The following is a 17,500-nucleotide window of genomic DNA, read 5'->3' as shown; positions in this document are numbered from 1 at the left end:
GAAATCAAACCTCTGACCCGTGACCTCTGACCTGCGACCTGTGACCCACCTGCAGTGATGATGGGGGCAGGATCCCCGCCCTGCAGGCTGGCTCGGCTGATGGCGGGGGTGCTGATGTCGGTCCAGTACACCATCTTGTCCACGCAGTCGTAGGCCACGCCGATCACCACTTTCTCCTGCGGAACATCAGCGGAGAGTCACGCGACACTGCATGCGGGCGGGCGGACGTCATGGCAACGACTGAAAATGTGTTCCTTCGTGACCCTCCCGACTGTCTAGCCCGGGGGTCGGCAAGCCTGGTCCCTGGAGAGCCGCAGGGTGCGCGGGTTTTGGCTTTCACTTTAAAATCAGACCCAGGAAACATGGTGAGGTGGGATAACTGGTGCAATTAACTGCTTTTCATTGATTACGTTTTGAGAAGCAACGAAAGACGTCGCACACCCTGCGGCTCTCCAGGACCAGGATTGGCCAGCGCCTGGTCTAGACGTTACACTTCCATCCAAACACACAAAACATGTTGTGAGTGAAATAAGGAAATCCTTTTCAGACTGGCTTACTGCGGCATCCATTTTGAAAGCCCTGTCTGTGATATTAGCGAGGCAGTGATGAGCTTTTCCCACATGTTTCTAATGACTCCCAGGCCCACTTTGCACAGCTGGGAACCACAAAAATGTGGCCTTACGAAATCACTCCGAGTTTCCCGAGAAGACAAAACAGACTAGACTGGCCTCTAATGTACTGTATACATCCTGACAGTAGACAAAAAGCCAAGAGTAAACTTTGCTCTTTGCTTTGTTAGGAAAAATAGTAGTAGACACTCAGATGACTGTTCCTTGGGAATTAAAGACAGAAGAGCGTGTTGGACAGGGTGTGTTTAGCTGGCATGTTGGACAAGGCATTTTGGACAGGCTGTGTTTAGCAGGGCGTGTTGGACAGGGTGTGTTTAGCAGAGTGTTTAGCAGGGCGTGTTCAGCAGGGTGTGTTTAGCGAGGCGTGTTCAGCAGGTTGTGTTTAGCAAGGCATGTTTACCAGGGTGTGTTCAGCAGGGTGTGTTGGACAGGGCGTGTTCAGCAGGGTGTGTTGGACAGGGTGTGTTCAGCAGGGCTTGTTTAGCAGGGTGTGTTGGACAGGGTGTGTTCAGCAGGGCGTGTTCAGCAGGGTGTGTTTATCAGGGTGTGTTGGACAGGGCGTGTTCAGCAGGGTGTGTTGGACAGGGCGTGTTCAGCAGGGTGTGTTCAGCAGGGTGTGTTGGACAGGGTGTGTTCAGCAGGGCGTGTTCAGCAGGGTGTGTTGGACAGGGCGTGTTCAGCAGGGCGTGTTCAGCAGGGCGTGTTCAGCAGGGCGTTTGAACAGGGCGTGTTCAGCAGGGTGTGTTTAGCAGGGTGTGTTGGACAGGGTGTGTTCAGCAGGGTGTGTTGGACAGGGTGTGTTCAGCAGGGCGTGTTCAGCAGGGTGTGTTCAGCAGGGTGTGTTGGACAGGGCGTGTTCAGCAGGGCGTATTCAGCAGGGTGTGTTGGACAGGGCGTGTTCAGCAGGGTGTGTTGGACAGGGCGTGTTTAGCAGGGTGTGTTCAGCAGGGTGTGTTGGACAGGGCGTGTTCAGCAGGGTGTGTTCAGCAGGGCGTGTTCAGCAGGGTGTGTTGGACAGGGTCTGTTCAGCAGGGTGTGTTCAGCAGGGTGTGTTCAGCAGGGCGTGTTCAGCAGGGCGTGTTCAGCAGGGTGCAGCGGGTACTCACAGGCAGGTGCAGGACGGCCTTGGCCCGGTCCTTCTGCAGGTCGTACCCCTGCAGGGGGACGTGCTCGATCTTCCCGCTCTGCGCGAACAGCAGGTGGGTCCCCTCGGGCAGGGGGTGCACGTCCGGCCGGGGCGTGGGGCCCACCGGCACCGGGGGCTCCGGCTCGATGCCTGCAGGCCACGCACATCGCCACGGAGACACAAAAACAGCCCACGTCAACGTCATTTCTGAGCAAAAATAACAACCCGGCCAAGAAGGGAAAGCGGAAACGCTGACACATTTCTCCTAATGACGCTCTCACATGGGCCGGCTGCCATGTTCTGCTCAGTGGCGGATAGGCCTGGGAGGGATTGTAGTTCTATTGACTGTTCTGTTTATTTCTCAATATGTTATTTGTAATCTTTTTTTTCAGTTTCTTATTTCTTCTCTTACAAGGCAGTGAGCGTCATGGCACAGTCATCTTACAGGCCAGTCGGCCGTAGCGTAATGGCAGCGTAGATCCCCGGTGTAGCCACAGTAAGATCCGCACAGCCGTCGGGCCCTTGAGCAAGGCCCTTAATTAACCCTGCATTGCTCCAGGGGAGGATTGTCTCCTGCTTAGTCTAATCAACTGTACGTCACTCTGGATAAGAGCATCTGCCAAATCCCATTAATATAATGTAATTGTATTTAAATTCTGACAAAAATGTTTCAGTAATTAAGATTTAAGTGTGGATTAGGTGAGTGAGGGAGGGAGTGTTAGGTGTGAAGTGGGACAGGGGTTAGGGGGGGAGAGCTGGTTTAGGTGTGGGACAGGGGTTAGGCGTGGGGCGGTGGTGTTAGAGGGTTTGGTGTGTGTGTGCATGGGGGGGGGAGCTGGTTTAGGTGTGGGACAGGGGTTAGGAGTGGGGCGGTGGTGGTAGAGGGTTTGGTGTGTGTGTGCATGGGGGGGGGGGGGGGGGGGGAGAGCTGGTTTAGGTGTGGGGAGGTGGTGTTAGAGGGGGTTTGGTGTGTGTGTGCATGGGGGGGGGGCTGGTTTAGGTGTGGGACAGGGGTTAGGGGTGGGGCGGTTTGGTAGAGGGTTTGGTGTGTGTGTGCATGGGGGGGGAGCTGGTTTAGGTGTGGGACAGGGGTTAGGGGTGGGGAGGTGGTGTTAGAGGGTTTGGTGTGTGTGTGGAAGGGGGGTGTGAGGGGGGGGGGACACTCACACATGGGCGTGCCGCCGCGTCCCGTGCGGGTTCCGGGGATCTCGCCCCCCTGCCGGTCCACACACCAGCACTGCCCCACGCTCACGTGGCACTGCGTGGGCTCGTACGCCCCCCGGGCATCGCAGGTGGGCACGTACTGCCCAGGGAGGGGCCGTGGGCCCCGGGGCCCCAACGCACCCGACAGGGCCCGCTCCCGATGCACCTGGCACTGCGTCTTCTCATGTTCTGATTGGTCAAGAGCGTCGGAGTCAAGATGCAAACAAATACATACACAAAGACACGCTGATTTATATACAAAGACACGCTGATTTACACACAAGAAACAAACTAATTTACACACAAATACCCTAATTTATACACAAATAACACTCATTTATAAACAAGGAGCAAAGACATTTACACACAAATAACACTCATTTATACACAAGAAACAAATACATTTACACACAAAAACAGGCTAATTTACTCAAAGAGGAACAAGAGGAAACACTGATTTACACACAGAGATTCACAGACAAAAGAAGTCAGATAATGCGGGAGGAGGGAGAGCCCGGTCGAGCACACAGGAAGTGCCCGATTTGTAAAAGCAGGATCCCGCAGCTTCCTGTTTATTCCTGGTTTACTCCAGCGAGTGACATTGGACCGAACGCTCCCACATTCGAGCCTCTGTGTGGGAGTGAAACCTGGAGGAGCGGAATGCAGTGCCGAGCCGTTCAGAGCGGACTCACCCGCCGCCCCGTTCCCAGCCTCCGCCGTGCAGACCGTCAGCGAGTCATAACAGGGCCCGCCAATCAGCCCGCTAACATCAACACCGCTCCGCGCAAACGCAAACACGCTCACACACACACAATGCACAAAGACACAGATAAAGACTCAGAAAAGCACAAACACACAGACGCAGAAACACTAAAATGCACGAACAAAGATGTACAAATGAACATAGGCACAAACACAAAAGCATAAACACAGACTCACAAAAGCACGAACACACACTCACAAAAGCACAAACACACACTCACAAAAGCACAAACACACACTCACAAATGCACAAACACAAACACACAGACGCAGAAACTCACACAAATGCACAAAGACACAGACACAAATGCACAAATACACAAATGGAGGAAAAAAAACATAGAAACACACAAATGCATGCACACACACACGAAGATACAAATGCACAGACACAAATGCAAACACACAAATGCAGAAATACATAAACACTCGAACACACACACACACACACACACACACACGCACAGACACACACATGCACGCACACACAGACAGACAAACAGACACAGTCACACAGACACAGTCACACAGACACACACACACACACACACACACACACACACAGACACACAGACACACAGACACACACAGACATACAGAGACATACACACACACACACACACACACACAGACACACAGACACACACAGACATACACAGACACACACACACACACACATACACACACACTCACACAAGCAGGCCGAACCCTGTGGCCATGGCCCAAGCTGCCAGGCTCATTACTCATCTGTGGGGGGGGGACTCTTCTAAACAGAGGCTGTAGTTTCCCACCACAGTGATGGGGGGAGGGGGGTAAAGTGGGAAGGTGATGATATCTCCCACGCCTCCCGGGGGGAAAGGGCGGGGGGAGGGGGTCAGTGATGAAATCCTGCAGGCCTCAGGGAGGGGGGGGGGCGGGGGGTAACTGGTACAGTTACAGCGTGACCTCTGAGACCTGAAGGAAGCACGGTGAAAACATCCATGCCTGAGGCACACGCGTGTTCCACAGGGGCGCTCCGGCAGGTCGGAACACGCCAACACGCTTACGGACACGCTCGTCGGTCTCGTCACGAGAAGAATGCAGCTCAAACGGCCTGGAACTACGACAAACCCGCAACAACAAAAAAAAAAACGCTACACTCTTATCAGGTAACCGAGGAATTTTTTGGGGGGGTTGCGGAAGAGGCAACCCTGCCTCCCAAATCTAATAAATCTAAAGTGTTCTGAAAAAAAGGAGGCCTGGAACGTCTCGCGGAGGAAAGAAAAAGGCGGGTTTGGAGACCGCCCAAAAGTCCGCTGAAAGCCAAGACCAGCTGGAGGAACAATCCGAGCAGCTCGAGGAGTTTATACAGCAGGGCTGCAAGCAGTGACGTGCAGCAGCATTCGGAATAAGAGCGAGACGTCACTCAGAGACAGGAAAACGCACTCGCACAGATATCATCTCTAAATGAGCAGGCCTTTTACAGGCAGGACGTTCAGCTGCGTGACTTCAGTTCCCACCTGCTCATCTCTCCTTTCCCAAACTGCCTCCGGTGAAAGGCAGGACTGCCCAGTGTGAGTGAGGCACTATGTACCCTAAAGCAGGGCCTTGAGGTACCCCAAAACAGAGCCTTGAGGTACCCCAAAACAGAGTCGCAAGGTACCCCAAAATAGAGGTGGGGTCATTTCTGAGACCTTTTTCACTGGGATTGTGGGACAGACTCCATCTCCAGTGGGATTACAGGAGAGAGGCTGAGTCTCTGCTCTGTAGCTCTCGTAACCGACCCTGATGTAATCAGCAGCCCCCGACCCCGATTCCTGATTGGGCCCCCTGGGACGGAGAGGGGGGCCAATCAGGGTCTCCGGCTGCTTGGTCCGCGCACAGCTGCGTTTGATCTCGCTGCATATCACCACGGCTACAGCAGAGCCCTCCAATCGGACCAGCGCGGGGGTTTGAGTGAGCTGCCCGGCCTTATCTCCGCTCCTGCATTCCTGCGAGGGGGGCGAGTTCCAGCAGGCTGTGTAAATCATCAGCGCTGAGGTACCTTCAGAGCTGTCAGCCACAGCTCGCTAACGCTAACGCTAACATGGAGAGCGTAATCAGCGCTGAGGTACCTCCAGAGCCGTCAGCCACAGCTCTCTAACGCTAACGCTAACATGGAGAGCGTCATCAGCACTGAGGTACCTTCAGAACCGTCAGCCACAGCTCGCTAATGCTAACGCTAACATGGAGAGCGTCATAAGCACTGAGGTACCTTCAGAGCCGTCAGCCACAGCTCGCTAACGCTAACGCTAACATGGAGAGCGTCATCAGCACTGAGGTACCTTCAGAGCCATCAGCCACAGCTCGCTAACGCTAACATGGAGAGCGTCATCAGCACTGAGGTACCTTCAGAGCCATCAGCCACAGCTCGCTAACGCTAACGCTAACATGGAGAGCGTCATAAGCACTGAGGTACCTTCAGAGCCGTCAGCCACAGCTCGCTAACGCTAACGCTAACATGGAGAGCGTAATCAGCGCTGAGGTACCTCCAGAGCCGTCAGCCACAGCTCTCTAACGCTAACGCTAACATGGAGAGCGTCATCAGCACTGAGGTACCTTCAGAGCCGTCAGCCACAGCTCGCTAACGCTAACGCTAACATGGAGAGCGTAATCAGCGCTGAGGTACCTCCAGAGCCGTCAGCCACAGCTCTCTAACGCTAACGCTAACATGGAGAGCGTCATCAGCACTGAGGTACCTTCAGAACCGTCAGCCACAGCTCGCTAATGCTAATGCTAACATGGAGAGCGTCATCAGCACTGAGGTACCTTCAGAGCCATCAGCCACAGCTCGCTAACGCTAACATGGAGAGCGTCATTAGCACTGAGGTACCTTCAGAGCCATCAGCCACAGCTCGCTAACGCTAACATGGAGAGCGTCATCAGCACTGAGGTACCTTCAGAGCCGTCAGCCACAGCTCGCTAACGCTAACGCTAACATGGAGAGCGTAATCAGCGCTGAGGTACCTCCAGAGCCGTCAGCCACAGCTCTCTAACGCTAACGCTAACATGGAGAGCGTCATCAGCACTGAGGTACCTTCAGAACCGTCAGCCACAGCTCGCTAATGCTAACGCTAACATGGAGAGCGTCATCAGCACTGAGGTACCTTCAGAGCCATCAGCCACAGCTCGCTAACGCTAACATGGAGAGCGTCATCAGCACTGAGGTACCTTCAGAGCCATCAGCCACAGCTCGCTAACGCTAACATGGAGAGCGTCATCAGCACTGAGGTACCTTCAGAGCCATCAGCCACAGCTCGCTAACGCTAACGCAACATGGAGAGCGTAATCAGCGCTGAGGTACCTCCAGAGCCGTCAGCCACAGCTCTCTAACGCTAACGCTAACATGGAGAGCGTAATCAGCGCTGAGGTACCTTCAGAACCGTCAGCCACAGCTCGCTAATGCTAACGCTAACATGGAGAGCGTCATCAGCACTGAGGTACCTTCAGAGCCATCAGCCACAGCTCGCTAACGCTAACATGGAGAGCGTCATCAGCACTGAGGTACCTTCAGAGCCATCAGCCACAGCTCGCTAACGCTAACATGGAGAGCGTCATCAGCACTGAGGTACCTTCAGAGCCATCAGCCACAGCTCACTAACGCTAACACGGAGAGCGTTTACACTTCATTCCAAAAAAAAAAAGGAATTAAAATGTGCTACACGAGGGGGCAGATGTCCTGTGTTTGCCCCTTAAACAGAGAAATAGAAACGCCGACAGACTCAGCACTGGGGGGGCGTGGCTCACCAGAGGAACACTGGACACCATCGCCGTGGAAACCGGGCCTGCACTGGCAGGTGTAGGACCCCTGAGTGTTGTAGCAAATGGCGTCCTGGTGGCACCTGCCGGGCTGGCACTCGTCAATATCTAAGAGAGGGAGAGGGAGAGAGCTTATTAAGAGTGCTAAGGAGAGGTGCACGTCTTGCCTTGTGTGTTGTGCTGGCATATACATTCGAAGCCAGGGATGAATCAAATCACAGTCCTCAAGGGCCGAGATCTACTGGCCTTTCCGCCCTCCCCTTACCTGGAAGTCAGGTGTTAAGACAGTCTAGCACTAATTAGTACCTGGGAGGAAATAAAAACCGGGGCTGGATTTGGATTCATGGGCCAGATTCATGAGGATCCATGTCCTAAGCTAAACTGGCTTTGTGGGAAGAAACTCATGAGCATGATCAAATGCAAGATAGTTGTAAAAATGGAGAGATTTGACGGGGCGGCGGCGGGGTACCCTGGCATCTCCGCCCGTCCCCGAAGAAGCCGGGCAGGCAGGAGCAGGTGTAGGAGTTCCCGCCCGTGAAGCTGCACTGAGCCCGCTCTGGAACGTCACAGTCATGGCTGCCCTCCTGGCAGTGGTCTACGAGCCGGTCCGCTTCTGAAAACACACACCGCCGCACGTCACATACACACACACCGCCCTGCGTCACATACACACACACACCGCCCTGCGTCACATACACACACACCGCCGTACGTCACATACACACACACCGCCCTGCGTCACATACACACACACCGCCCTGCATCGCATACACACACACCGCCGTACGTCACATACACACACACACCGCCGTACGTCACATACACAAACACCGCCCTGCGTCACATACACACACACCGCCCTGCGTCACATACACACACACACCGCCCTGCGTCACATACACACACACCGCCCTGCGTCACATACACACACACCGCCCTGTGTCACATACACACACACCGCCGTACGTCACATACACACACACCGCCCTGCGTCACATAAACACACACCGCCCTGTGTCACATAAACACACACCGCCCTGCGTCACATAAACACACACACACCGCCCTGCGTCACACACACACACACACACCGCCCTGCGTCACATAAACACACACTGCTGTAAGTCACATAAACTCACAAACACACAAAGCTGTGTGTCCCATAGACCCACACGATTGGCCCATTGCTGCCGTCGGCACACACAGGCTCTGCACCCTTCCACCTTCGCCTCCATCTGCACCCTTAGATTCACCTTTTGTGCCGAGTGTCGGAACACACTGTGTGTGTGCTGCCTTCAGATCCCACACGGCTGTTTGCTAACGGGAAAGCACAAAGCAGGTGGAGGCATTCGATGGACTCGAACACGCAGACTGAACCAAGGAGGACAGCGAGGTAAGAGCACCTACCCTCACACGTCCTCCCGTCGATGGCAAACTGATATCCGTCCACACACTCACAGCGGAAGGTTCCGGGCTGATTGCTGCAGAGTGCGTTGCGCCCGCAGACCTGTGGGTTCTCTCTGCACTCATCGACATCTGTGGGAGTATCACCATCATCATCACCATCACCATCATCATCATCATCACCATCATCACCACCATCATCATCACCACCACCACCATCCTCATCACCACCCTCATCACCATCACCATCACCACCATCACCATCACTATCATCACCACCATCCTCATCACCAGCACCATCATCACCACCATCCTCATCACCATCACTATCATCACCACCATCACCATCATCATCATCACCATCATCACCATCATCATCACCATCATCATCATCATCACCATCATCATCACCATCATCATCATCATCACCACCATTCTCATCACCATCACCATCACTATCATCACCACCATCACCATCATCATCACCATCATCCTCACTATCACCATCACCATCACCATGATCATCATCATCATCATCATCACCACCATCACCAACACCATCATCACCAACATCATCCTCATTATCACCATCATCATCATCATCACCAACATCAACATCATCACCACCATCACCAACACCATCATCATCATCCTCATTATCACCACCATCACCAACACCATCATCATCATCATCATCATCACCAACATCAACATCATCATCATTATTATTAGAGTGAATATTTATTGCACATTAATGGGCAGTCAGATATTTCATGAAGCATCAAGCAAACAGTTGTGCTGGTTGGTCCAACAGTCAATCTGTCAATCACACCTGGCAATTGCAAGCACATTTTTTTATTATTTTGTTGGAATCTCATTTGTAGGTCTGTTCTATCACACTACATCTCAAAATCATGACCCTTCTCATGACCTCATCTCATCCATCCAGAGATCAGCCAGAGCTTTCTCACACAGATAAGCCACATTTGTACCGCGTCTCCAGTTATAATCAGGCTTCATTCAGAGGTCATTTCCTATCATCACAGGAGACAAAAATAGGCTCCCTGATTGCAGATGTTTTGCAGATACGATCTTGGCTGTTCGGTGTGTTATAGGTGAACTTCCTTTCACACCAGGAAATAGTCATACTACTTCTTCAGACAGGAACTGAGTTCCCTGTGCAGTAGGAAGGGGCCATTCACAGTGCTGGACTACCTGTTTACACAGAGACTTCCTCAGGGCAGAGAATGTTGCACCACAGCATGCTAATCTGCAGGAAGAACCAACATCCCAGAGGAAATGAAATCACATTAGCTTAATTGGCTTAATTCAAATAAGCGAATTGTCTGCAAGCTAATTTGCTAAAAAACCTAAAATGGTTGAGGTCACAGAAAATTCAGCAAGTGTCATCTCCGACAAAGAAAACAAAAAGGTAAGAACAAATATTCCATTGATTAAAATGCATCATAACAGTGCATTATAACGCCACACGTCTCTACCCAATTCACCTACCAAAGCACCTGCACCAAATTCACCTACCACCACACGTGTACCCAGGTGACCTACCACCACACGTGTACCCAGGTGACCTACCACCACACCTGTACCCAGGTGACCTACCATTGCCCCTGTACCCAGGTGACCTACCACCACACCTGTACCCAGGTGACCTACCGCCACACCTGTATCCAGGTGACCTACCACCACACCTGTACCCAGGTGACCTACCACCACACCTGTACCCAGGTGACCTTCCATTGCCCCTGTACCCAGGTGACCTACCACCACACCTGTACCCAGGTGACCTACCACCACACCTGTACCCAGGTGACCTTCCATTGCCCCTGTACCCAGGTGACCTACCGTAGCACCGGCGCCCGTCTCCTGTGAACCCGGAGCCACACTCGCAGCTGAACTGGGCCCCCTGGCCGGGGCGGCAAACGGCGTTAGTGTCACATCCGTGCCGTCCAGAGAAGCAGGGGTTCTCCTCGGGCTGCCCACCTGCACACAAAGCAGGAGAAGGAGGCATATCGTATGGAATATGACATATTGTACTTGGAGGGGTATGTTGTATGCAAAGGAGTATATTGTATGAGGACGGTATATCATAGATGCAGAGGTATATTGTATGGAATATATTGTATGTGGAAGGATATTCTGCATGTGGAGAGGTATATTGTATGGAATATATTGTATGTGGAGGGGTATGTCATGTGAGGAAGGATATATTGTAAGTGGGATGTATATTGTATGCAGAGGGCTATACTGTACATCGTACGTGAACAGGTATACTGTATGTAGAGGTGTATATTATATGTGGAGATGTATACTGTATGTGGATGGGGTATATGGTGTGTAAGGGGGTATATTGTATGAGGATGGGGTATATGGTGTGTAGGGGGGTATATTGTATGTGGATGGGGTATATGGTGTGTAGGGGGGTATATTGTATGAGGATGGGGTATATGGTGTGTAGGGGGGTATATTGTATGAGGATGGGGTATATGGTGTGTATGGGGTATATTGTATAAGAATGGGGTATATGGTGTGTGGGGGGGTATATGGTGTGTAGGGGGTATATTGTATGAGGAAGGGGTATATGGTGTGTGGGGGGGGTATATGGTGTGTAGGGGGTATATTGTATGAGGAAGGGGTATATGGTGTGTAGGGGGTATATTGTATGAGGAAGGGGTATATGGTGTGTAGGGGGGTATATTGTATGAGGATGGGGTATATGGTGTGTGGGGGGGTATATGGTGTGTAGGGGGTATATTGTATGAGGAGGGCCATTACCGTGGATGGAGCCGATCTTGTTGCTCATGGCGTAGCGGACGAGCTGGTTGCCGACGTCATACATGACGAACACCTGGTCGACGGAGAGCTGCTGGGTGGGGACGACGTTCCTGCTGGACTCGTCGTGGGGGCAGCTCTGGAACAGCACCGTCTGCCTCCACTGGAAGGTCCTGGTCTCCGTGGTCCCGTCGGGATGGTTCAGCGTGTAGTCCCGCGTGGCGGAGGACGTGATGACTGAGCGGAAAAACGGCACGGGGGTCAGAGGTCAGAGGGCGTCCGCCCCCATTTGGCCACCAACCACCGTGGCGCAGCGTAAACTCCAGACCGCTGTAATTTACATGGCCCGTTCTACGATTCCATTTAGAGAGCAAAGCTAGCCAAAAAACGCAACATGCTACATGGAGCTGAATGGAGGACGTTAGCTGCATATGCTAACAAATGCTACATCCACACCAGCACAGCACGTAATGCCTTTAGACCCACTTGTAAACAGCCTGACGACTCCATTGTTTGTCTACGACAAGCAGGTTTGCGTAATTTTCTCTAAACTCAGCAGATTTGTGTAAACTAAATCCAGGAAATGTGTACTTGCTGGTAAATGATAGTGGGTGTCCTCTATTGACTAAGAGTATAATAATGCTTCTATTCTAAATATTTTATTATTGTGAAATCAGGGATGCACACAGCTGTAGTTATGCTTGGCCAATGTGCTGGGCAGCTGTTCAATACGGTACTGTAAAGACTACTGAACACAGTTGTACAGTATTACAAAATGCACACACATCCCAACATGCTTTACACTGTCTACTGCCCTGTACCCAAACCATGGTCTTCAAGGGCCAAGACCTGCTGGTTTTCAACCCTCCCTGTACCTGGAAGTCAGGTGTGAAGACATCTCTAATTTTTCAGTTAATTACCAGGGAGACAAGACAAGAAGGGACAAAGAATTTTAGGATCCATAGTCTACAGGAACCAGTTTAATCTACACACATCGTGAGTTAGTCCCCAAGGGTGGTATACAATCGACACACATGCCCACAAACACTTGGTGACTGATTTCATCTCTAAATAAAAGAAAATAGCTATCGTATTTGGCCATCATATCAAATTGACCCATTTGGTTACATGCTATCAATTTCCCTTAGGAGGAAACATCATCAATTTGTGGGCGGCTCTGTGTTAAGTATGCACCAGCTTGTACTCTACATGTCATTTTGAATCCAGACATTCCTCCAAGTCTAGCAAGCCTATGACTCACAGGACAGGATGAATGAATGCGAAAGCACTTTTCGGCCGTGCAGTTCCTCTGCAACAGACAGACGTGGGAGTAAAGCCTACTGTTGTTGCTGTAGTGGTAGATCTCGGAGTAGGGGTCGATGTTCACGCTGGTGCCCAGGGGGATCTCAGGAACTCTGCCGTCCAGGTCGGTGTTGACGATCAGGTGGTCGTGCTCGTCGATGCCCTTAAACTCCTGCTTGATGGTCAGCTTCTCGTGACCGGGCAGGAAGGTCACCTCGGCCTGCCTCATGAATTCCCCGCCTTTGGAGAGAGAGAGAGAGAGAGAGAGAGAGAGAGAGAGAGAGAGAGAGAGAGAGAGAGAGACACAGAGAGAGAGAGAGAGAGAGAGAGAGAGAGAGAGAGAGAGAGAGAGAGAGATGGGACAAGGGGTTGGGGGTAACAGGGGGGTCAGTCTGCAGAATTACCCTTGGAGCACATCACTGAATACAAAGTATTGCCCCCACAGCCAATATACAGTACAGTACAATATACAAGTCTTAGGCACCCAAGACTTTATCTATTTTTATTGTTAGTATAAAAGAACACATTTGAGATTTACAAATATTCATTTTCCAAAATATTTAATTTTTGTATTTAATTTTAACATATTACTGGAAGCAATTGACTACTTTTTACATAAAAAAACTTGATCGAGGCTGTCTGAGATCAGAAGCAAGGAGCCGACCAAAGGCGCCGTCTCTCACCGATGATGCTGAAGCCGTTCTTGTGCCCGGGCTGCTGCAGGGCGAAGGCCCAGCCTATCACCCCCCCCAGGGAGGAGAGTGGCAGCAGGGAGGGGCCGAGCTGGGGCGGGATGGTGCTGATGGCCACGTACGCCCGTCCGTCGTTGGCCACCACGTACGAGTGCAGGTCGTTCCCGCTGATCTCCACCGGCGAGGAGGAGGAGCCCACAAACACCCGCCCGCTCACCTTCCCGTTCATCCTCTGCGGCTTGCCTGTCAATCACAGGCAGAAGGACAACCTCACCTCCTGTTCAAGCTCAACACCGATCTCTGACTCATGAACTATCGGTTCTTTCCAATCGCTTATTTTTTTCCTTCTTTGCTCCTTCCCTTGCTCCTAGCTCCACCCATCAGAAACGAGAAAATTAGGTGAAGATGGGAACCAAGAAAACTTTACAAAAAAATAAAGTATGAAGGATGCGCTCATGTTTTCTTGCGCAAGGAAATTCCTGCAGCCTCCAAACTTTGGCTTCTAGCTCTCAGAAGGAACATTTAATGGATTGCGATTTCCTTAAAGACGGTGGACCTCGATTGATTTTCCAGGTCAGGCAAGGAGAAGGGCGGTGATAAACAAACAACTGGAATGAGCCCCATGACTCTTGAGACTAGGAAACGTCGGAGATGAAGGCGGTCCTTATCGTAATCGTCCTCGGTCAATTGTCCTCGGAGTAACCCACTGCAAAGGTGCATTTGGAGGTGTCCTACCTTCTGCTACACACTGCTTGCCGTTGCCATAGAAACCAGGGCGGCAATGGCAGCAGTAGCCGTTGGGGTAGTCCTTGCAGTCAGCGAAGGTGGAGCACTTCCTTCCGTTGTTAGCGCAGGTCTCAATGTTGTAGGAGAACACTGGAGTGAAGACGGGCATAAAAGCAAAAATATTTTGGCCAGTAAGACCGCGCGTTAAAAGGCTGCAAGTGTTTCAGGAATTTAGCAGATGCGGTTTGTCCACATGGACTTTGGCAGCTTACAATCAGACACGGGGGTCAATTACGTAATCGCTTTGAATTCAAATACTTTTCCACACTTTACTGAGCTTGCCTGGTTTCTAGGTGAACCTATGAAATACTCTCAAAAAGTGCAAAAAGTGCTCAATCGCGCTCAATCAAACACAGAAAGGTATTTGGTAATGTATTTGACCCAGGTCTGCTTACAATCTCACACATACACCACAAACAGCAGAGTATTTACCAAAGCAGTTCAGGGAAGGTTCCATGCTGGGTGGCACAACTGCAGTGCCAAACACAGCAATCAAACTCACACAGTTAAGAGTTGCAAGCCCAGTTCTCTAAACACTATGCTACACTGCCCCCCATAAGGCCCCCCACAAGGCACCCCCACCCCCACCCCCACCGCCTCACCGTCCACGTTAATGTCACTCTCCTCCACCTCCACCTCCACCACTTGAGGGTTCTGTGGCTGGTACTGGACTGGATTGGCCAGGACCGGGGGCGCCGGTTCCTGCTCGGGCCGGTCCGATTCCCGGACGGGGTGGATCTGGATGGGGTGGTGAACGATGGGGTCCTGGCCAGGCTCCCGCGGGTGCTGTTCCTCAGGCAGGGGGTAGACGGGTCTTTGGGGCTGCACGGGGTCAGGCTCGTAGGGGGGGTACTCCACCTCCTGCTGGATGGGGGGTCGGGGGCGCCCCACGTCTCCCCTGTTGTCGTCCTCCACCCGCCCCCGGGGCACCTCCCTTGGCAGCTCCGTCACCTCGCCGGGGGCGATGACCGAGAAATAGGGGGTTGTCCCAATCTCGTAGACCCACACGCCCTGCTGGCCCGCGTTTGTCTGCCTGGGGAGAGAGCAACATGACACATTTACTCCAGGATAAGTCTAAAACAAGAGGTGCCCAACCGCAGTGATTACAGGCGTGCTGTGAACAAGCAAGTGATTCCATCGCTGAATGAATGAAGAGCTCTCTTTGCACTCCAACGTGGAAATGACGTCTCCCGTATCGCTCAACCGGCACAACAGCGGTGTAAACATCTTGAGCATCTTGAGCACGGATCACGGATGAGCCGCACGAGGAGTGAGGAAACGGCGGGGTGCCAGAGCGACTCTTACTCAGACAGCTTTCTGACGGAGGCCTCCTCGTCGGTGGTAATCCACTCGTACGGGCCCTGTCGGGTGCTCCAGAGGAGGAACGTCACCAGGCCTTTCCCGAAGCCGGCCCGCATGGGCTCAGTCCTGCCCACTAGAGGCGTGGAGAGGAACTGCATCCCGTCGGTGGGGTACAGCAGCACGGCGTAGGAGGCCGTCTCGCTCGATGCCATCACCAGCTGGAAGGTGTTCCGCTGCGAAAAGCCAGAGGGGACGGGTGTTAGTCTCCCGCAGAGCGAGCTCCTTAACCTTAACCCCTGCCTGCGCACTGCTGTCTTTAACCTTAAGATTGTAAGAAGACCTTGGTCAAATACATAGTCGAATACTTGCTTCCGTGTTCGATCGATCACGCCGGGTGCAATCGGGTGCTTTTTCGAGATTATTTCGTAAATTCAAAAAGTACTTTAACCTTAACCCCACTCACAAACACTTCACTTAACCTTAACCCCACGCCCAAAATGACCCCCAAAATGACCCCCCTGCCCCCCCCCCCCCCCACTTACCAGCCGATTTCCTCCATTCTGAGGGTCATGGGGGGCCACGCCCACCCATGTGACCACCAGCGAATGGTGTGGCTCCACGGCCTTGTCCTCGGGGAAGGCGCGGTTGACGAGTCCAGCAGCCCGCCGCAGCGTGGCGGGGGTGGAGTCCTGGCGGTAGTACACCTGCCCCAACCTGTCGCTGGTGTCCAGGTCCCCCACCAGGGCGGCGATCATCCCGAAGCCCGCGGGCATGTTCCCCAGGTACTCCGACTCGGGTACCGGCAGCCCGAGGGCCACAAACCCGTTGGTGTTGACCTTTTAAAGGAGATTCAGAAAGGGTTTGATCTGAAAAGGTCTGTAAATGGTTTGAAAAGGCCTGATTTATAAAGGTTTGTCACGGTTTAGAAAGGTCTGTTTTTAAAAAGGTTTGTCACGATTTACAATGGTTTGATTCAAAAAGGGCTTGATTGGAAAAGGTCTGTAAATGGTTTGAAAAGGCCTGATTTATAAAGGTTTGTCACAGTTTAGAAAGGTCTGTTTTTAAAAAGGTTTGTCACGATTTACAATGGTTTGATTCAAAAAGGGCTTGATTGGAAAAGGTCTGTAAATGGTTTGAAAAGGCCTGATTTATAAAGGTTTGTCATGGTTTATAAAAAGGTCTGTTTTTAAAAAGGTTTGTCATGGTTTACAACGGTTTGATTCAAAAAGGGTTTGATTTGAAAAGGTCTGTAATGGTTTACAACGGTTTGATTCAAAAAGGGTTTGATTGGAAAAGGGCTGTAATGGTTTGAAAAGGCCTGATTTATAAAGGTTTGTCACGGTTTTTAAAAAGGTCTGTTTTTAAAAAGGTTTGTCACGGTTTACAACGGTTTGATTCAAAAAGGGTTTGATTGGAAAAGGTCTGTAAATGGTTTGAAAAGGCCTGATTTATAAAGGTTTGTCACGGTTTAGAAAGGTCTGTTTTTAAAAAAGGTTTGTCACGGTTTACAATGGTTTGATCTGAAAAGGTTTGATTTAGAGAGGACGTTTATGTTTCACTGATCTCTTCATAAGCACAGTACTGCACATGAGGCGAGTCTTTTGTTGCACAAGCTGGACATTGTTTTACATTTCAGCATTCAACCGACGCTCGAGCCTAGAGCATTTTCCACAGAGCACATTATTTAACACCTCCCACCTCATCTCTCCCCATCCCTCCTCTCCCTC

The 17,500-nt window shown here is 51.7% G+C and overlaps 1 protein-coding gene across 1 annotated transcript in view; it reads right to left on the bottom strand.

Moving 5' to 3' along the window:
* LOC133118652 (nidogen-1-like) overlaps window positions 1-17,500 on the bottom strand; it is a 34,865-nt gene that overhangs the window by 8,066 nt on the left and 9,299 nt on the right. The window contains exons 2-15 of the mRNA XM_061228782.1: window positions 16,316-16,609; window positions 15,777-16,006; window positions 15,074-15,504; window positions 14,421-14,561; window positions 13,677-13,928; window positions 13,033-13,233; window positions 11,695-11,928; window positions 10,765-10,902; window positions 8,905-9,033; window positions 7,967-8,110; window positions 7,486-7,605; window positions 2,923-3,147; window positions 1,736-1,905; window positions 50-176 (exon numbers count right to left, since the gene is read on the bottom strand). Coding sequence (XP_061084766.1) covers window positions 50-176; window positions 1,736-1,905; window positions 2,923-3,147; window positions 7,486-7,605; window positions 7,967-8,110; window positions 8,905-9,033; window positions 10,765-10,902; window positions 11,695-11,928; window positions 13,033-13,233; window positions 13,677-13,928; window positions 14,421-14,561; window positions 15,074-15,504; window positions 15,777-16,006; window positions 16,316-16,609 — 2,836 coding nt within the window. The remainder of the gene's footprint in view (window positions 1-49; window positions 177-1,735; window positions 1,906-2,922; window positions 3,148-7,485; window positions 7,606-7,966; window positions 8,111-8,904; window positions 9,034-10,764; window positions 10,903-11,694; window positions 11,929-13,032; window positions 13,234-13,676; window positions 13,929-14,420; window positions 14,562-15,073; window positions 15,505-15,776; window positions 16,007-16,315; window positions 16,610-17,500) is intronic.

Source organism: Conger conger, chromosome 18 (genome assembly GCF_963514075.1).
Source record: "Conger conger chromosome 18, fConCon1.1, whole genome shotgun sequence".
Taxonomy (NCBI): domain Eukaryota; kingdom Metazoa; phylum Chordata; class Actinopteri; order Anguilliformes; family Congridae; genus Conger; species Conger conger.
Note: the sequence above shows the minus strand (reverse complement) of the source record. Positions and strands in the feature narration are given on the sequence as shown.